At 38.2% G+C, this 21,875-nt stretch overlaps 1 protein-coding gene across 1 annotated transcript in view; it reads right to left on the bottom strand.

Annotated features, from left to right (window-relative positions):
• Positions 1-18,221, bottom strand: part of LOC134841829 (uncharacterized) — a gene marked incomplete at its 3' end in the record, with an annotated part of 36,526 nt that extends 18,305 nt beyond the window's left edge. The window contains 6 exon segments of the mRNA XM_063857868.1: positions 7,023-7,152; positions 7,670-7,825; positions 9,861-10,150; positions 11,033-11,162; positions 11,680-11,835; positions 17,004-18,221. Of these exon segments, the coding sequence (XP_063713938.1) occupies positions 7,023-7,152; positions 7,670-7,825; positions 9,861-10,150; positions 11,033-11,162; positions 11,680-11,835; positions 17,004-18,043 (1,902 nt within the window).
• Positions 18,222-21,875: the final 3,654 nt, after the last annotated feature.

The raw sequence follows: 21,875 nt of genomic DNA, 5'->3' as shown, positions 1-21,875 counted from the left end.
TCGTTCTCTGAGAACCAACCGTCCGCTCGTTTAGCATATGGGTTCTTACTCTCGAAGTCTCTCCGGTACCCTCCAGTTCCTTTTCTGTTTTTACTATTAGTTTTGATTAGCTCACGCCATTCCCTATCAGTCCTGGCATCCGCTGAATTCTTTCGTTCGCACATGTTTCATGACTGGGTACATCCCCCCGTCAACACTGCTTTGTCCAAGTTCGGTGTCTGTTATCAATCTTTTCACGCTTATTAGATACCCAAAATGCAGTAGTTGTCACAATTCGACCAAGCAAACAAATATCGTACAAATCTGATCAACTAATGCCTGACGTCCGTGAACTCCAGCGCTTGAGTTCAACTCAATCTCCAAATCCTGCTACGTATACTCAGCGACCCTCCCAAATTCAATCCAAGCATCTAACTTTTTATCTACACTCTATTCCAATCCCGACTTTCTAGCTATTAGGGGAGCTTAGTCAACCTATTAGGGGTCAAATTAAGCCAAAAAATCACCTCCTGGGAGCCAAGAAAACTCTCTGTTCGTTCATATTATTTAGAAGACTTAATTTTTATGCCGTCGTCCTACTACTGCCAATTTTCTCTTTGACGATTTTTCTTCAGTCAAGTTGCATTGCTAGTATTAAATCATTCGCCAAGCTAAGCTGAAACCAATATTTACCTAGTCCACTTTGAACTAGTTCTACTGCTACAAGGTTGCAAGGTAAAACTGTATCTCTGTCAGCTTCTGCTTCAGGTCCCAATATGCAAGTTTTTTCCTAGTTATTAGTATGGCGACCAATTCTCATCTCCAAAGGGTTGGGCTGGGGAAAGCGTCAATTTCCGGTGTTAATCCCGGAGTTTAGTATCCAATTTTGGGGTCAAAACGCACAAAGGTCAACTCAAGGTCACCCACGCGTCGCCCGGGCTCAAACATCTTTGGATAGGTTCAGGGTCTCATGGGGGTCCTAACTACCAAGTTTCTTACATATCCCATTAAAACTTTCCAAGTTATCTCATTTCTAAGGTCCATTAACACTTATTCCCAGAAAAAGGCTATTAACACCGGAAGGAGCCGCCGGATGGTTTTTCACTCACAAGGGTTCTTTTTCCGGTGGTGAAGAGCGAGGACTAGTATCCTTTGCCGCCATAAAATTTTTATGCGCTCGCTCTTGATTTTGCGTAAATTGCCTCTTTCCGTACTATGGGGGTGTTTTTTCCAGTGCTAATAGCTTCCTATCCGCAAGTTGGATATGATTCAATATTTAACACAAGATGTATATTGTCACTACTTATAATCTCTCCAAGCTTCAAGTTCGTATAGGGCTGCTGAGAAACGATTTCCGGAAGTTAGGGGTGGGTCCGTATGGGGCTGCTGAGAAACGATTTCCGGAAGTTAGGGGTGGGTCTGTTTTTAGGGCATAACACCGGAATTGGGTGTTCTGGGGGTCTGGAGTTCTAAATGTAAGCTTTTCTCAACTAGGCCTACAACAAACTAAAATTTGAGTCCAATACTGCCGCTAGTTTTGGAGTTCTTATAGGTCCATTTACACTTCCGGGGACCGTTATCACTTGCCTTCCATCTTAGAATATCTTTTACAATATCTTAGAAGAATGAACCATTTTGAACTCGGCCCTTTGTATGCGGTGCTATTTAACTTAAAGACTAATCAATCTGAAGCTCAGGTTATTATAGCATGTAATACAGTAGAAACGCCAATTCTAAAAATCGTAATTGATAATAATTAAATTAATTAATTAATTTTTTATAAAACAACTATTTGCTGAAAATCGAAGTTTTGAACACTTTTTTGGCGCCTGCTCTCAGCGTCCACCACAAGACATTTATTCAAAATTGCCCTTGTCTGAATAACCACTGTAAAACCAAAAAAAAAATTATTCCTGAATGGCAGAAAAAATTCGTTTAAAGACTGGATAGCCGAAAAATTGAGTATAATTCCTTATAGCCGAATAAAAAATATTGTGTATCAAAGCACTCTTATTGCTATCTACTTCCAGAAAATCAAGGCGGTTGCGCATAGAAAATGTTTTGAGTGTATTCGATTTTTTGTTTGCTAAGCTCCGAAAAAAAGACAACTCAATCACTCAAATAAGAGTGGTCCAAATTTTGAGACGATTGTCTTTTTTGTCAAATTTTGTTTCGTTGCTTTTTAATTTAACAAGAAACCTTAAATGTTTTGACCATCTAGTAATGCGACTCTGTGGGTGCGCACCGATCTAGCCCCAATTTTACATCAACATCAAAAACGCAAAACTGTCCAATAATTTAGATCAACATCAAAGATGCAAAAACGTTCAATAGTTTAAGTCAACTTTAAAGACGCAATAAACATGCCTTGAACAGCGTCAACAGCCTGCAAACTTGCGCTTCTAGGGACATCCGCTTCGTAGGTGTCTAGAGCAAATGACTTTGTTTTGTTAATAGAACTGACAACGACCAAACATTTTCTGAAACATTCATTCATTCATTCAGCTAGGTTTTCGAAGCATGAATTCTTGACAGCTTTTTGGAGAATGAATGAATTATTGACCACAATTCAAACCAAAAACCCTAATTGTGTTTGTCACCAATTTACAGGTTTCTTTCTGAGCAGAGTTTTTATTGTACTTTTCCAAAAACAGCTTAAAAAACCTGTTTCAAAAATTTTATCTTTTTTTGCGTGACTATAAAAAATTTAAAACTTCTAAAACTTTAAAACGCGACCTTCGGGAATATGCGGAAGTTTCTTTTGAATTATGCCGAATTATCTATGCTCTAAGTTCTTGGCGTGACTGTAAGCTCGGCGCTAGAAAAAAAAGAAAAAAAAATTTTGGTCTCGAGATGATCATGAGGTAAATTATTTTTGTGCGAATTTTTTTAATCGATTCTCCGGTTTTCAATTTGATTCGAACACGTTAAAAAATTGGTTGATATAAATTTAGTATTTTACGTATTTGGCTTCGTCTAACCGCTGGACGATCGGTATATTTCGATCGTTCTCACGGTATGTTTCGACCGAGCTAGAGGTATGTATCGACTGTGGTCGACCAAATTTTATTATATAGCATTTTTTTCATCAACCTCAATTTTTTCATCACCAGACTGTTTTATTCGAATCAAATAGCCTCAGAATTTAGTTTATACCTTTTTTCAAACATTTTCCGAAATTGTACGAAAATTTTCGACAAGCATTTTTCCATAGGCTTGATTTTCGGTGTACGCAGGTCAACCTGGGATGTTTCGACCTTGCTCGAGGCAGTTTTTGAGCTTATGCTCCACTCAAAACCCCATCTCGACTACCCGTACCCAGGGGATTTTCTGTGCAAGATCTGAAAGTCTTCATATCTTACATTAGTTGATTCTCAGATCTGAAATTCTTTATTTCATATCTTTTGCTTAAAGGAAACATTTGAGACTTTGCTGAGTACCTGCTAGTAGCTAGCAGAAACTATCAAATACAAAAGTTCCAAAAATAGCAAACATTGAGTCAAAATTATTACTTTTTCAGCACTGAAATAACCAAGAAAAACTTAATTTTGGTACGAGGGATTTTAGCCGACCGGTTTTTTAGCAGACCAATCTTTTAGCACACCCAGAACAATTAGCAAGTCAGAAAGTTAACTACAAACGCGGCATTGGCAATTAGCGACCGCTTCAACTCAACACGAGCGATTTTGTGCGCGTAAATCTTTGTTTTGTCGCTAATTAAGACTGGTGCTAGAGATTTTAGCAGACTCAGAACAATTATAAACTGTGATAGCTAACTTCAAACACGGCATTGGTGATTAGCGACCGCTGGCTCCGCTGCGCTTAAGTTCAGCGCGAGTGTTTTTGAAGTTGATAGTTTTGTTGACGAATCGTGAGATAATTGACTTAATTGGGGAAGCTTGGCCCCAGACTGAGCGTCATTTTGAGCCTGTCAATCAATCATCCATCACTTTTTTTTTACGTTGGTCTGCTAAAAGACTCAGTTTTCAATTTTTATGCCAAAAGATTGGTCTGCTAAACAATCGGTCCCCATTAAGACTGTTGTATTTTTTTGTTGAGAAATTGCGAAACTATTGTCTTAGTTGGGTAAGCTTGGCCCAGACTGAGCGTTTTTTAAGTCTGCCAATCAAGCATGCATCAGTTTATTGCGTTGGTCTGCTAAAAGACTCTTTTTTCACTTTTTCTGCTGAAAGATTGGTCTGCTAAACGATCGGCCCCCTAAATTTCAGATCTGAAAATAGATCTGAAATACATTTTTTCAGACCTGAAATAACCAAGAAAAAAATTTCAGATTTGAAGTTAGATTTGAAATAACCCACTCCTAAAGTATCCAAGCTTTAACATTTCACAACCCATTTCAAATCTGAAATTTAGATCTGAAAAAGACTATTTCAGATCTGAATCAGAACATTTAGTATGTACGGGTTCTTTTTGGCCAGTACCGACATTGTGCTCGAGTGTAAATGTTGAAACATAAAATGAGCACCTGGACCCGAAGTTAATGTGCGAACACAAGTCGCGGACCTCCAATTGGGGAGATGATGAAAAACATGCACGTAATCTAGACATGTACCAGCAGAATTTTATCTACGATTTGTCCAGAGAGTTGAGAAAATTCGACTTAGACAAAATACCTTCGAACAAAATACCTTCAGAAGACTCAAATTAGAAAAAATACCATCAAATAGCTAATAAATTGTTTTGTGAATATGATGTAAAAACAAACAAGCCAAAGACAACAGATAAAGCAAATCGCCAAATCAAACATTTTGAAGCTCACCAAAATGACATGAATAAGCCAGCATCAAAGTTTCAGAGCTATTTACTAGCTAATAAGACGCAGTTAATGTAAGAAAAAGTGCAAAAACTTGGCTGCTGTCAAATTCGTATACATGAAGTTAATCAGTGAGAAAAAAACAGGTCCTCCACTTTCATTTGTACAACAAGAAGTTGCTCTGTTTGTATGCTTGATTTTTTTGTGAAACTAAAAACTTGCCAACTCAGAAAATTGTTCAAAATTTTCGGATATTTTTTAAAATCAAGGTATGAACTGCAATGTTTTGATGATGGCGCCAAAATGGTGCCATTACGTCTATCAATCAAAATTTTTAATCAAATCTGGTAAAAGCTCCATCTTACATTTTTTTGGTAAAAGATCGGTCTGGTAAAAGGTCGGTCCCCATTCTGATGCTTGTTATCTCAGAAAATACAATTAAGTATACTTGAACAGTTTATGAGTGACATTTTTTAAAGAAGAATAAACCAAATTGAGAAAACTAGATCAAAAACTCAAATTGATTATTCCGCTGCCAAATCTAACAAGAATGCTGTTATCAGGGCAAAGCCTTGATTGTTTCAGCTGCCTTTTTAGGTCTACGGATTAACCGCTCGTTTAAAAAAAATGGATTAAGATTTCCAAAAAAAAACGAAAAAATAACATCACCCACAAGCTATTTAAGGTACAAACTTATAGATTTCGCAGACAGCAAAACAAAAAATAGAACAACAAGCATGCCTCAATTCAATTTCGAACAATTTTTAGGGCGGATCAACCCTCTATAAACAGTAATCCTTAAACCCCTATAACAGTACACCAAAAATGATCACAACTGAAAAAAAACAATTTTTATTCGGTCAACAAAACTTTTTGAATGATATAAACTAGTTCCGTCAAAAACTGGTGGTTAAAAAGTCGACATGACATTTGTCTTGGAGAAATCACAAAATCATCTCGACCACAATTTTTCCGTCATTTTCTTTAAATAGCTGAAATGTTTCTTATTAGTAGACATCAACCGCGCCCTTTTGCGCAATTTCCTCTTCCTTAATTTGATAATAAATTTTGTTACTTACCCTGCTTTTACGAAAAGAGTTTGAATCAAACTTAGATAAGAAACAGCAAAAAATTAAATCTGGGCGTGAACAACTTTTCAAACAATTTCTCGAGCAAAACAAACAAATCATTGGACCTAGATAAATCAATAATGTTTTTGTTCATTAACACAAATAAGACAAGAATTAATAAAATTACTTTTTGATACGTTTTGCAGAGTTTTTAATAGGTCAAGCTGTATGTCTCATAAAACTTGTTATGATTTCTAATATGCATTAAATCTCTGCTTAAAAATTGATAGCACGAAAGATATCGCGTTTTAATTATTTCAAATTACCAAATGGACAATATTTAAACCCTGCATTTTTTGGAATAATAAACGCAGATGAAGTATCTTATTAAGTTCGAGCTCGAGACAACAATGTTTATTCTATTATGTGAAAAATTCCAAGCAAAAACTGCCAGTTGAATAGTCGAAAAGTGTCTGGTAAAAATAAAGCACACCAAGCCAGGGGCGGATCTAGGATTTTCTCTCGAGGGTTCTAATTCGGAACTACTTTTTTTTAGGTCGACCGAATTGAATTTTGAGCTCTCGCTAAGCATGGTTTAGTCCCTTTTTTGGCAACATTTTCTGCGCCGCAGGCAAAAATTTGAAAAAACAGTCCAAAAAAGGCGTTTTTAGGCACTTTTTGGAAAATTTTGACCAAAAAATTGCGTTTTTTCGGCGCGCGCTCCCCCGTCAAAAATAGAATATATTGGCGCCGAAGGCGCCTTTTGAAAAATTTTTGGGTCGGTTGGCCAAAAATGGATTTCTTAAAAAGTACCAAAGGGGGTCGGCAGGGGGTCGAATCCCTGAGGGAAAGGGGCGTCCGCCCCCCCCCCCCCCCGCCCCTCCCCTAAATCCGCCCCTGCACCAAGCACAATCAATCAAAGTGGGAACGATAGTTTCGTTCGTTAACTTTTATTAGCAGTTACTGAACTAGCATACTTTGTTTGCAGCAACCGTGCGACAAACAAAGCCATTCATTCCCGTTTGGTTTTTTGAAAAATCGGTTTTGCTCATTCAATCAGCACGTTAAAAAAATCATGAAAGCCTAGTATTTTTTATATTGAAACTTTTAATAAAAAACAAACTTGGATGTCTTGGGCCTATGATACTGGAAACAACAAAAATCGATGATCTCGGGAAAAACAGAAAACTCAGACAAACCATTGAATTCTCGCATAATTCTTGATAGTCTTCGCACACTATGCCACTGTATGAGATTTCGAAGTCTTGACCGAGGGAGCTGAACATGGAACCAGCCACTGAACTATCAAGCTCCGCCAACACTTCGTACCTGAATAAAGTGTATAATTAATTAAGACTACCTAACTTATTATCACAAATTCTAATTCGTAAATACGGTATATTTAATTAACAAACAAAGCAATACCTATTTTTTTTTCAGACGTGTTTTGAAAAAAAGCTTCTTTTTTTTTTTAAAAAAGACCCAAGATTTACTCTCAAGATTCGAGCCCGCAAACCTAGAGTCACCAGTCTAAGGATCGACTAGTAAAAATACTAAACTTCCACTTAGATTGCGCAATGGCTTTATTTGTTTGATGAAGTGTCCTTAAGAAAGTGCTGGTTGGAAAATTGACCACAGTCAAAACTAATTCTATTGATCTGAGCTAAGATCGTTATTCTTGCATGATTCGAATGAAATTTGACGTGTGGACTATTTTCTACAATTCCAATAGTATATTTCATTTGAAAATTTGACCAGCGAGTTTGTTAAACAATAAGTGGTAGCAGAGCAAAATTGAGGTTTATGTTTGAGAATGTTTGTGTCTGAGAAGGGTGTCGAAACATACTTGGTGAGTTTTGAGATGAGACTCTTTCGGAGTGGGTTGGAGTTGCAGACGGTGACACTAGGGAAAGTGGACTCGGTACTCTTCACAAGGGTGATCTGGGTGTCAACTTCGTACGCCAGATACGACGTCACCAGCACAGACATCTGGTATATAAATCTAGAAGGAGCAAAAATTAAAAGCCACACAATCAGTACAACTATTCATCGTAATTATTTTACTACTCCGATTATTAGGCTCTTTCCAATTATAGTCCCTGGCAAACGGTACCGCACAGTGATAGGGATCGATTCTTTTGTTACTCAAAAGAGGCAATAATAGGATGCTCTAAAGGAAAATAACTCCCATTTCAGCCCCCATCCCAATCCACTAAGAAACAGAAAATAAAAGCCCAACCACAGTAATAGTTTGTATTAGAGGGGGGCTATGATTTGCTGGCGACCAGGGGCTGTAACTTGCTGTGGAGCAGGGGTTACTATGTGAAAAGCCGGGCTTTTTTTTTAATGTTTTCGCACAACCACCGACAAAACTAAATTTTTGAGTCAACCATTGAATTTACACAATTATCACCTCTTGGTACATAAGCAAACAGAGCATCCGTAATAATGAATTCAACGAGTACAAAAGAATGTTTTTGTATGAGCATGTCTTAATACAGTCCTGGACCATAATCTATAAATTAACACACTGAATGTGAAAGTGATCTGTTAGATCAAGCATCATGATTGACCTTCAAGGAACGAATTAAATCAAATTATGTAACAATATTTCACAGACGGTTGACTAGTACATTAGTACCATAGCAATACCACATTCCCGCTTTTTCAGGGAAAAATTTTTTACTCCATAAATAATTTTTTAATAACTTAATAACCTCAGTTTTTAATCGCAGTTTTGCCGGGTCAAGTGTTTTGTACCTCAAATTTTTATTTTAATCTCTGTTTGCCTGTTCAAATTTTTACAATTCGAAACTTCAGTTTAGAGTTTTTTCAGTTTTCATCTTTTTTCATATTTCTGGCCTTTTTAAAGTTCCATCACCCATTCTGCCCCGAATGATTTGTCAAGTTCCAACACCGTTCGTTCATATTTCCACCTGATAATATAATTTTCCAGCTGATAGAAACGACGCTCAGTTGGTCTCCTAGGAGGGTTTCGTGTTGCTACTTCTGTCCTGCACGGTTCTAGCACGATTTTCAATTCTTCAGACAATTCTGACATTTCCGGTGGCTGTTCGTCTACTAATTTCACCAAGTGTTTCGCCAAATATCTATATTTGGTCAGCTCTTTGTTTTTGTTGGCCCTCATGCTTCTTCTGACCTCGTCTGTTGTTGCCATTATCTTGAATGTGCTTTCCTGATGGATTCTTTTGACGGTTCTGAACCTTCTGGCGAGGTTTGCGCCAGTTCGACTGACGAGGTCGGCTGTAGGCTGTTCTTCAGAAAGAGTCTTTCGACCGTTTTTTTTTTCAAGTCATCTTTTGTGTATCTGTTAAGCCATTTGTACTCGTTCCTCGTGACTTGTTTCGTCTTTTTCGAAAGCATTGAGACTTTTTTCTGCGACATTCCTTTTCTAATCGTTTCTTTTTCTGTTCCTTCCGATTGGCGTTGATGCCATTAGTCCGGCATCTTCGTGGTCTTTCTTTGCGTTAGCGAGCGCCTTCAACTTTTTATCTTAATGTGCTGACAGCTTTTGTTTCTTCTCCGACGGCGTTAATATGACTTCATCTTGAGTTTTTGGATGTGGGCGTCCTTTGTTCGGTCTCAATCTCTCAGTCCCCAAGTTTGTTCCGCTGTTAGCCTCTGTATCTTTTGATTTCACTGTTTTTTTACTTTGTAGGAAATCTCGTGCCTAAGAATCTTTTGGAGGTCAGTCTTCTGTGATGTAATCACTTGACTTTGAATCCGATAACGTTTTCTCCACCGCTGCTTTGGTTTCAGGCCGCTGTTCTTTTCTTCTTCTCTTCCCCAGCTCTCTTTTTGCAATTGCGATGTCTTACTTTCTCTATAGAGCCCTTTTTTGTTAGTGACTGTTGACTCTGTTTCCTGATCTATCGGAATTGCTTTCGAAATTGTAAGCCTTTTTCCGGACTGCCTTTTTAGGTATTTTCCTTTTTCGATTAGAAAGCACCGTTTTCCTGACCGTTTTTTTTTGTCTAATTTGTTCTTTTTAGATTGTGATCCGTTTTTTCACCTACGAAACTAAACTTCTCATTATAGTCCAACTGCATTTCGTTGCATCCTGCATCTCGTTACAGGCCGCCTTTGCCTCCATGAAGTTTTTCAGTACTCGCTGTCGTTCTCTCTCTTTCTGATTTGCGGTCTGCTGTTTGAAAATTGGACTGACCTTACGTCTAAGTTGTCTCTGTTGCACAATTTTCTTGTGGTCCCTGCTATTATCAAGTCGTCGTTTCAGTTGGGACGCTGTGAGTGCTGACCACTCCAGATGTTGTTTGTCTAAAGTGGCAGAATTTGTAATGATTTTTTTCTTTTGAACAATATTTGGACAATATTTAAACCCTGCATTTTTTGGAATAATAAACGCAGATGAAGTATCTTATTAAGTTCGAGCTCGAGACAACAATGTTTATTCTATTATGTGAAAAATTCCAAGCAAAAACTGCCAGTTGAATAGTCGAAAAGTGTCTGGTAAAAATAAAGCACACCAAGCCAGGGGCGGATCTAGGATTTTCTCTCGAGGGTTCTAATTCGGAACTACTTTTTTTTAGGTAGACCGAATTGAATTTTGAGCTCTCGCTAAGCATGGTTTAGTCCCTTTTTTGGCAACATTTTCTGCGCCGCAGGCAAAAATTTGAAAAAACAGTCCAAAAAAGGCGTTTTTAGGCACTTTTTGGAAAATTTTGACCAAAAAATTGCGTTTTTTCGGCGCGCGCTCCCCCGTCAAAAATAGAATATATTGGCGCCGAAGGCGCCTTTTGAAAAATTTTTGGGTCGGTTGGCCAAAAATGGATTTCTTAAAAAGTACCAAAGGGGGTCGGCAGGGGGTCGAATCCCTGAGGGAAAGGGGCGTCCGCCCCCCCCCCCCCGCCCCTCCCCTAAATCCGCCCCTGCACCAAGCACAATCAATCAAAGTGGGAACGATAGTTTCGTTCGTTAACTTTTATTAGCAGTTACTGAACTAGCATACTTTGTTTGCAGCAACCGTGCGACAAACAAAGCCATTCATTCCCGTTTGGTTTTTTGAAAAATCGGTTTTGCTCATTCAATCAGCACGTTAAAAAAATCATGAAAGCCTAGTATTTTTTATATTGAAACTTTTAATAAAAAACAAACTTGGATGTCTTGGGCCTATGATACTGGAAACAACAAAAATCGATGATCTCGGGAAAAACAGAAAACTCAGACAAACCATTGAATTCTCGCATAATTCTTGATAGTCTTCGCACACTATGCCACTGTATGAGATTTCGAAGTCTTGACCGAGGGAGCTGAACATGGAACCAGCCACTGAACTATCAAGCTCCGCCAACACTTCGTACCTGAATAAAGTGTATAATTAATTAAGACTACCTAACTTATTATCACAAATTCTAATTCGTAAATACGGTATATTTAATTAACAAACAAAGCAATACCTATTTTTTTTTCAGACGTGTTTTGAAAAAAAGCTTCTTTTTTTTTTAAAAAAAGACCCAAGATTTACTCTCAAGATTCGAGCCCGCAAACCTAGAGTCACCAGTCTAAGGATCGACTAGTAAAAATACTAAACTTCCACTTAGATTGCGCAATGGCTTTATTTGTTTGATGAAGTGTCCTTAAGAAAGTGCTGGTTGGAAAATTGACCACAGTCAAAACTAATTCTATTGATCTGAGCTAAGATCGTTATTCTTGCATGATTCGAATGAAATTTGACGTGTGGACTATTTTCTACAATTCCAATAGTATATTTCATTTGAAAATTTGACCAGCGAGTTTGTTAAACAATAAGTGGTAGCAGAGCAAAATTGAGGTTTATGTTTGAGAATGTTTGTGTCTGAGAAGGGTGTCGAAACATACTTGGTGAGTTTTGAGATGAGACTCTTTCGGAGTGGGTTGGAGTTGCAGACGGTGACACTAGGGAAAGTGGACTCGGTACTCTTCACAAGGGTGATCTGGGTGTCAACTTCGTACGCCAGATACGACGTCACCAGCACAGACATCTGGTATATAAATCTAGAAGGAGCAAAAATTAAAAGCCACACAATCAGTACAACTATTCATCGTAATTATTTTACTACTCCGATTATTAGGCTCTTTCCAATTATAGTCCCTGGCAAACGGTACCGCACAGTGATAGGGATCGATTCTTTTGTTACTCAAAAGAGGCAATAATAGGATGCTCTAAAGGAAAATAACTCCCATTTCAGCCCCCATCCCAATCCACTAAGAAACAGAAAATAAAAGCCCAACCACAGTAATAGTTTGTATTAGAGGGGGGCTATGATTTGCTGGCGACCAGGGGCTGTAACTTGCTGTGGAGCAGGGGTTACTATGTGAAAAGCCGGGCTTTTTTTTTAATGTTTTCGCACAACCACCGACAAAACTAAATTTTTGAGTCAACCATTGAATTTACACAATTATCACCTCTTGGTACATAAGCAAACAGAGCATCCGTAATAATGAATTCAACGAGTACAAAAGAATGTTTTTGTATGAGCATGTCTTAATACAGTCCTGGACCATAATCTATAAATTAACACACTGAATGTGAAAGTGATCTGTTAGATCAAGCATCATGATTGACCTTCAAGGAACGAATTAAATCAAATTATGTAACAATATTTCACAGACGGTTGACTAGTACATTAGTACCATAGCAATACCACATTCCCGCTTTTTCAGGGAAAAATTTTTTACTCCATAAATAATTTTTTAATAACTTAATAACCTCAGTTTTTAATCGCAGTTTTGCCGGGTCAAGTGTTTTGTACCTCAAATTTTTATTTTAATCTCTGTTTGCCTGTTCAAATTTTTACAATTCGAAACTTCAGTTTAGAGTTTTTTCAGTTTTCATCTTTTTTCATATTTCTGGCCTTTTTAAAGTTCCATCACCCATTCTGCCCCGAATGATTTGTCAAGTTCCAACACCGTTCGTTCATATTTCCACCTGATAATATAATTTTCCAGCTGATAGAAACGACGCTCAGTTGGTCTCCTAGGAGGGTTTCGTGTTGCTACTTCTGTCCTGCACGGTTCTAGCACGATTTTCAATTCTTCAGACAATTCTGACATTTCCGGTGGCTGTTCGTCTACTAATTTCACCAAGTGTTTCGCCAAATATCTATATTTGGTCAGCTCTTTGTTTTTGTTGGCCCTCATGCTTCTTCTGACCTCGTCTGTTGTTGCCATTATCTTGAATGTGCTTTCCTGATGGATTCTTTTGACGGTTCTGAACCTTCTGGCGAGGTTTGCGCCAGTTCGACTGACGAGGTCGGCTGTAGGCTGTCCTTCAGAAAGAGTCTTTCGACCGTTTTTTTTTTCAAGTCATCTTTTGTGTATCTGTTAAGCCATTTGTACTCGTTCCTCGTGACTTGTTTCGTCTTTTTCGAAAGCATTGAGACTTTTTTCTGCGACATTCCTTTTCTAATCGTTTCTTTTTCTGTTCCTTCCGATTGGCGTTGATGCCATTAGTCCGGCATCTTCGTGGTCTTTCTTTGCGTTAGCGAGCGCCTTCAACTTTTTATCTGAATGTGCTGACAGCTTTTGTTTCTTCTCCGACGGCGTTAATATGACTTCATCTTGAGTTTTTGGATGTGGGCGTCCTTTGTTCGGTCTCAATCTCTCAGTCCCCAAGTTTGTTCCGCTGTTAGCCTCTGTATCTTTTGATTTCACTGTTTTTTTACTTTGTAGGAAATCTCGTGCCTAAGAATCTTTTGGAGGTCAGTCTTCTGTGATGTAATCACTTGACTTTGAATCCGATAACGTTTTCTCCACCGCTGCTTTGGTTTCAGGCCGCTGTTCTTTTCTTCTTCTCTTCCCCAGCTCTCTTTTTGCAATTGCGATGTCTTACTTTCTCTATAGAGCCCTTTTTTGTTAGTGACTGTTGACTCTGTTTCCTGATCTATCGGAATTGCTTTCGAAATTGTAAGCCTTTTTCCGGACTGCCTTTTTAGGTATTTTCCTTTTTCGATTAGAAAGCACCGTTTTCCTGACCGTTTTTTTTTTGTCTAATTTGTTCTTTTTAGATTGTGATCCGTTTTTTCACCTACGAAACTAAACTTCTCATTATAGTCCAACTGCATTTCGTTGCATCCTGCATCTCGTTACAGGCCGCCTTTGCCTCCATGAAGTTTTTCAGTACTCGCTGTCGTTCTCTCTCTTTCTGATTTGCGGTCTGCTGTTTGAAAATTGGACTGACCTTACGTCTAAGTTGTCTCTGTTGCACAATTTTCTTGTGGTCCCTGCTATTATCAAGTCGTCGTTTCAGTTGGGACGCTGTGAGTGCTGACCACTCCAGATGTTGTTTGTCTAAAGTGGCAGAATTTGTAATGATTTTTTTCTTTTGAATTGTGAATTCTGTTAGCGGAAGTCTAACAAAGGGAGCTTCAAACCTTAACCATTTTCGGTTTTGACCAGATCTCAAACTAGTGTGCTTAAGCATAACTTCATTGCAGAAACATTTTCCTCCAGTAGCATAACCCGTTATCTTTATTTTTATCGTTTGTATCAGGCGTTCAACTAGACCGCAGCCTCGATGGTCATCTATTTGATAAAAGATATGTTTGATGTTGTGATTTGCACAAAAATTTTTCACACGTTTGCACTTGAACCTTGAGAATTGGTCTGTTCTAATCGCATCAGGTATTCCGTGCGTATCTACAAACTTTCGAGGAACGTTATTTTCGAGGAACGTTATCGGTGGATTTTGTTATTTTCGTTAATGGAAATTTTGAGAAACGATCTGTCGCTATTAAAAGGTATTTTTTCTTACCTTTGCTTATTTTATTTGGCCCTGCTTTAGTCTAGTTGTCACTCCTGTCCGGGTTGTGCTAAGAGTGCTAATAGTTTTGAGGCGTTTTTGGAATTAGGTTTTTACTATATCTCGTACAATTCTTACAATTTTTCAGCCATATTCATGCTGTCTCCATGCATATATGGCGCCCATAAGTCCATGGACACGTCTAACATCGCTTCTTGACCCGGGTGGCCAGTGGAGTTGCTTCAGTACTGCTTTTCCGAGTTTATCCGGCATCGCAAGTCTGTTGTCGACCAGTATGCAGTCGTCGACTACGCTCGTTGAGCTCCACAAGGGGTCTGTGTAGGGCCCCGTTAGTTCCCATCCGAGCTTGACCTTCGTCTCGATTGCTCGTCTCATCCTGTCAAGCCAAGTGTCCTCTGAAAATAGTTCTGCGAGCAGACTTTTACTGAACAATTTGGCAAGATTGTCCATCGCCTCCGTCTCTAGTTGTTGTGACAGTTGATATCTTACTCTTTTCGAGACGTGTTCTGCGGAAGCTGGTAGTACTGATAGGCGATTTGATAGTCATCTAGCTGGAACGAAAATTCTAGAAATTCCCGTGTTCGATTTTTGATACTCCGTTTCCTTGGACTCTTGTTGTTACTGACCATTTCCTCACTGTCTCTTTCGGCCACTAATGTCACTTGTTGTGATGTCCCACTGCTCAATTGCTCCGAATTTGGTTCCTGCATGAGCTCGGCAAACGATTTCGGTTATATGTTATTTTGAGTTTATTCGTTTTTCGTTATTAGCAAGACTGGCGAGCAAGACTGGTAATAATATGTCAGCCCACCTTGTTACTCTAAACTGATAAGTTTTATTAGCTCTATCCGATAATACAGCTTGATGGTCTGTAGCTATCATGAGTTCCTTTCTTAGTGAATACTGTTTATATTTAAATGCAAGGTAGAGCTCGTTTTATCAATTTGGCTGACCTTAACAGGGTATGAAGATTTTCGAGTTCCCTTTCACAAAGTTATAGAAACTGCTCCTATGAAGGAATTTAACCGAAGGTCGATTGGTATATCATAATATGGCACGACTCCATCGTTTTTCAAAACGTAGGAAAGAGCTTTTTCTGTGTGGCGAAAAAATGATTTTGGTTTATTATCTGAATTTCAAAAAAAACGACATAATCTTTGCGCTTGAAGTGGTTCTTTCATTTTTTTCAACCGGTAGTTTTTGACAAAATGTTTTTCTATTGTCTGAAAAATATTGTTGCCTAATGCTCAAACGATAACAGTCGTGAAATGTTTGATGCTGTAATGAACTTAGCATAAAGGGTATAAATTTAAAAATGAGGGGGGATAAAGATAAGTTTTTGGGGTTCTGAGACGCAGCCCACTCCGCATTTCCACGCTTTGATTCCCAAAACAAAAGTTTATTAGTATTTGAGATTCTATTATGCCAATTTTAGCTCACATTTGTTTAAATTGGAGGAAAAGGGTGCACCCAAAAATCAAATTGTGGATCGATACAAAACGTCCAAAATCTGTGCTCTAGACACAATTTTGCCAAAACAAGTGCCAAAAAGTTTGTTTCAAAAGGCATTTCACTGCTAGTATTGTTGCCAAGTGCTCAGTTTTTACAAGATATTTCACCTGTGATTTGTTTGCAAAGCTGGGACTGGGGCCACAAAATTTTTGACGGCTACAAGTCAATTGGGATAATTAACTTGTGATGTGTTTTCTCCGAGCTTTTTTTTCTTAATAATCTGTTCCCGAATTCAAAATATTTACACAACTTAAGGAGTGATGAAATCAAGGAATGAATTTTATAAAATTCAAAATTCTCAACATTTTTTGAACTTTTTTTTCTAACAAAATTTTTAGATCGAAGTAAGCGGAGAGTCGGAGCAATCAGATTGTCGCCTTTTAGGAGCAGTCTTGTTTTGTTCGTATTTTCCTTTTGTTCAGTTTTTTTTGAAAATTTTTAAGTTTATGTGCTACTAGTTTAGTCAGTACCCAGTACCCACCATTTCTGCTCTCGCTTATCTTATGAGCTGCTCTTTTCCAGTCCCCCCTTTGATTTTTTCTGAAAATCAATATATAAAAGTTTATTTAAAATAACCTTTTATGTTAAAAACTGCATCAAATCGTGTCAGCGTGAACAGGTCAACAAATTTTTGCATTTCTCACATGAAAATTGCCGTGTGAACAGTTTTTGCACAGCTTTATTTTGTAATTTTACGAGGGGGTGGGAAATTGGAAAAGATCCCAAATTTTAAACAGTGTCTTAGTGAAATAGTTTTACATCTTTGCATAACGTGCTATTCTAATCCCAGTTTCAATTTGTAAACATCGCTTTAAATCCCAACCCCCCCCCCCCACTGCTACAGTCTAAAGGTTGCAGGATCACAGATAAGCTTTATAAATAAACTAACATGCCGCTTAAACCAACGTAGGCAATTATCCAGAAGAACACCCAGAAAACACTAGTTGAAGCCACAATCTCTGGAATCAATGTCTCGCCTGATATCCCCAACGCCGACCGAATTCCTATCCATTTTGAGGGTTTCTCCTTCTTTTTTGCCACGCCCAGCGCTTTCCTAAGTCCTGTCCATTTCGAGGCGCCGCCCTTAGATGTTGTCGCGGAGTCTGAGGATTGATCCCCAACCCCCCAGCTGGCGATGGTTGCTGGCATGTAACCATGCATGTCCAGGGATTGATCCCCAACCTCCCCGTTGCCGATGGTTACTGGCATGTAACCATGCATGTCGTGGGGTCGACCCCCAACCTCCGAGCTGGTGATGGTTGGTGGCACGTAACCAGGCATGTCTGGGGATTGATCCCCAACCTCCGAGCTGGTGATGGTTACTGGCACGTAACCAGGCATGTCTGGGGATTGATCCCCAACCTCCGAGCTGGTGATGGTTGGTGGCACGTAACCAGGCATGTCTGGGGATTGATCCCCAACCTCCGAGCTGGCGATGGTTGGTGGCACGTAACCAGGCATGTCTGGGGATTGATCCCCAACCTCCGAGCTGGCGATTGTTGGTGGCACGTAACCAGGCATGTCTGGGGATTGATCCCCAACCTCCGAGCTGGCGATGGTTGGTGGCACGTAACCAGGCATGTCTGGGGATTGATCCCCAACCTCCGAGCTGGCGATGGTTGGTGGCACGTAACCAGGCATGTCTGGGGATTGATCCCCAACCTCCGAGCTGGCGATGGTTGGTGGCACGTAACCAGGCATGTCTGGGGATTGATCCCCAACCTCCGAGCTGGTGATGGTTGGTGGCACGTAACCAGGCATGTCTGGGGATTGATCCCCAACCTCCGAGCTGGCGATTGTTGGTGGCACGTAACCAGGCATGCCTGGGGATTGATCCCCAACCTCCGAGCTGGCGATGATCGGTGGTGTGTAACCAGGCATGTCGAGGGATTGATCCCCAACCTCCGAGCTGGCGATTGTTGCTGACATGTCCACAGGGGACTCACTTTAATTTGCCAGTTATTAAAAGCTGTTTTTGCCAGTTATCAACTGATTGTTACGGGTGGTCCAACTATATTATTAATCTATCAGATGAATAACTATCAGTGTAAAATCAAGAAGCCACTGCAGTTACGCACAAAAAATGGCTTAAACGCAATGCTATAAATATTATAGACAAGATTGTTCAAAAATGAATTCGAAGCTCGGCATATTTAAAGCTAAATTTTACAAGCGCGAAGGTGTGCTAATTAACTTGTCAATTAAGTTGAAAATAAAAGTATCTAAAATATTACATTTTTACGACAGAGCGAAGAAGCGTCACTATCTAAGATACGAAAATATGCATGAGAATCATTCAAAAGATCTACGAAGCTTGTTTGGCTGTTCTCTAAAAACTGATAATTAAATCACATCATGTTACAAAATTTGACACCAAGATTACCTTCAAAGGTTGCATAATAACGAAGCGTGAATGTAGGAAAACACCAGTGATTAATTTTATTTGAAAAAAAGTCATAAAACAATACCGAAGGAGTTGGTTGGTGAACGTGTCGGCTCCTTGACGCATCGTTTTCATTTTCAAATCAAGACGTCTATTGTTTTCAGATGGTGCAGAAAATTTATGTTGAAAATGACTACCCGGGTTGAACTCCGTAGACCGAAAATGCTTATCATACAATTCCATATAACAAAAAATCTTATCATACTATTCCATACATCAAGTCTATGGAGAAAATGATTATCATACAGTTTTCATACATTTTCAAAAAACAATTGAAAAATAAATTAAAAGATTTTTGCGGCTTTTGAGCACTGCTGAACAAACTGCTGATAGAAAAAATGGCTTTAATTTTTTTGAAATACATGCTTACCATACAGTTTCCATATATGAAAGTTGTATGACAAGTATTTTCACCATAAAGAATATTTTTTTCGGAAACTTTTCGAAAACCGGTTGTTGGAAACTTCAAATGAGTTGGTACCAGTTTCTCAACAAATGAGAGCAAACTGCCATTGAATATGAAAAAATTAACTTGGAAAAATTTTATGACCTTGTATAAAAATATCGTTATTGACTTTTTCAAAGAGTATTTAATTGACCCAATTGAAAGTTTGACTTTACAAAATACATCTCCTGCTCAGAGTTTTTGATCTTTCTAGAGTTAACGTGAAGGCCAATTAGATCAATAACGTCGCAACACTGGTTTTAGGTGTTTGAATGTTTCTCGTTTTCTAAGACATTCAACAAATGAAATATAAATGGAGTATACCCGACTGCTCTGCGAGAAGCACAGATAGTTCCGCCGTTTTTACTCTCGTCTTTTTGGTCAATTGGAATGAATTTAGGTCCGGAGTGGTCTTTTCATGGAGTATTTTTGGATACGGTCCACCGTCTGTTCGTCACGTTATCTTATTTTCGGCCGGATAGGTTCGTGCAACTTTTTAGTCTAATACCAATCCCAACCTTACTCCTATATTTCCAAGTCTCAATAGATCTAGTATATACTGGTAGTCTTGCGAGATTAGAGGAGAGAACAAAGCATTTGATTTCCATCTGTATTATATTTTCTGTGGCTGAAGCAGTGAAAACAGGGGCGAATCTAGGATATTTTTGAGGGGGCGGGGGGCGTTTTTTAAAAAATTTCTATTTTCGGCGCGCGCTCCCCCCTCAAAATAAGTATATTTTGGCACCAAAAACGCCTTTAGACAATTTTTAAGTTTCGTAACCAAAAATGGATATTTCAAAATAATTTAAAGGGGAAAAACATGCTTACCAAACAGTTTTATAGTAAAAACAGCGCAGCATAGTGCTTTTGAGCGCCACCGCTTGGCTAACTTTCGACCAACTCTTCTCATTTATGAATCCCATGGTGGCCTCAAGTTTTCAATTTTGTCATTTGTCGGAAAGCAACTGCAAACTTATAATGTTTTCGATTCTTTCGATTTTTTTCTGTTTTTCTCCCACGTGTAATAATGTTTTTTATAGAAAATGCATTAGTGGATGTCAGAAGAAGTGGATTCACGATGTTGGGGAGATTTGCCCGAAAATTTCTCCCAGATATGCAGGTTTGTTTTTGAAAAAAAAGTTTGATATAAACCCCTCTCCACTACCCCCCTTTCACGATTATGATTAGGATCTTGCTGCTATCTAAAGAGTTGAGAAAATTATAAAAAACTGAGGTTGCAACTTCAAAAAAAAACTTTTTTTTCTCAGGTTTTTTTCTCTGTTCACAGATTGCGCGGCGCATTAGATGGGCTTTAATGTAATTTGTGCCGCTTTTGAAAAAAATTTCCGAAAACTGTTTTTCAATCAATTTTTATAAATGACAACTTTTTAGTCATACAATTTACATTTATGGCAAAATTTTAGTCACACAACTTCCATTTATGGGAAAATGTTTACTAGAGAGAATTCGTACAATTTTCTTTACATATGGTAATGTATGGAGTTGTATGACAAGAATTTTTGCATTTATGAGAATTGTATGTTAAGCATTTTTGGTCAACCCTGCTAGTTAAAGATACGAATTTTGTCTGGAGAAAAATGATAATCCACAATTTTTTGAATTACTTTAACCTTTTTTCAGGCTGGCCAAAAACTCGCGCGATGTCTTCAGAGTAATTAAATTGACATTGAGCATAAGAGATTCAAAATTTAAGTTGAAATGTATTTTGTGAAAATCTAAACAAAAATTATACCCTCAAAACGGATCAGTTCATTTGATTCAAATATAAGGAGGGCAACAACTGCACCAAACTGCACCAAACACGCTGGTAAAAATTTCAAACAGTTTTCATCTTCATCCTTTTTTTCCAAAGGTATCCGAAGGTGAGAAAAACGAGTTTCAGGACGTAACTTCAGTTAATTTTATCCGTTTTTTTTCTTCAAAAACAGTACTGTATAAACGAGATCAGCGCAAAAAGAAATGGAAGTTCGTTAAAGCGCAAAACATGCGCGAAAAAAATTAATCCAACTTAATTAAATGTATCATCAGACCTCGCAAATTTTGTGCTGCCTCTTACATAAATAGTAGCTTCAATAACCCTAGTTTTTTAAAATGAAAGAATAATTAAACTAACACGTTTGGAAATCACCCTGTAGTTTATTTGTTACCAGATGCAAAAAACGTCACTTCGATTTGTAAATACTGTGTGGTAAAAAAAATCTGAAAGTTCTTTCTGGTTTTTTTGTAGTTCCATCGTTTTTTGAACAGAAGTTACAACGATATAGGCTTTAAAGGATAGACAGAAAATTTGCGTTACGTTTATATCAGTATCAAATATTAGTTTGAAAAGGCAGTTTTGACACGTAATCACGCACAAACTGTACACCAGTGCAGACTTTAACCTTTTATTTAGCTTTCAAGCACCACGTTACAAGCTTGCCTGCTTTTGGAGCTGTGATTTTTGTAGTTTGAGGCGGGGGTCTTTAGTTCACGAGATTTAGCATTTTCTGTGGCCTTAAACTGTTCAACGCACTAATAATTATTGAAAGAAGAAGAGAAAAAAACTTTAAATTGACAAATCCTCTACTCATTTCCGATAAAAAAGGAAATTGAGTATAAAATTACGAATTAATTCAAAAACTATCCACAGAAAGCTGAATAAATCTGGGCAACAAAAATGTTATCGGAATTTGTTCCCACCATAATGGAAAAAATCAATTAAGTTGAACATGTTACATTTTCGGAACGGTCAAAAGAAAACCAGCCGTAAAATAAAATTTTAGAAAAAACAATATCTAGTATGCTATAAAAAAGGTAAAATAGATCAGTGGGTCGAATCCATCAAGGTGGCAAAGGTACCTCTAAATTGCTTC

This window comes from Symsagittifera roscoffensis, chromosome 3 (assembly GCF_963678635.1).
Source record: "Symsagittifera roscoffensis chromosome 3, txSymRosc1.1, whole genome shotgun sequence".
Taxonomy (NCBI): Eukaryota; Metazoa; Xenacoelomorpha; order Acoela; family Convolutidae; genus Symsagittifera; species Symsagittifera roscoffensis.
The sequence above is the reverse complement of the archived record's forward strand: the minus strand, read 5'-3'. Positions and strand labels throughout refer to the sequence as shown.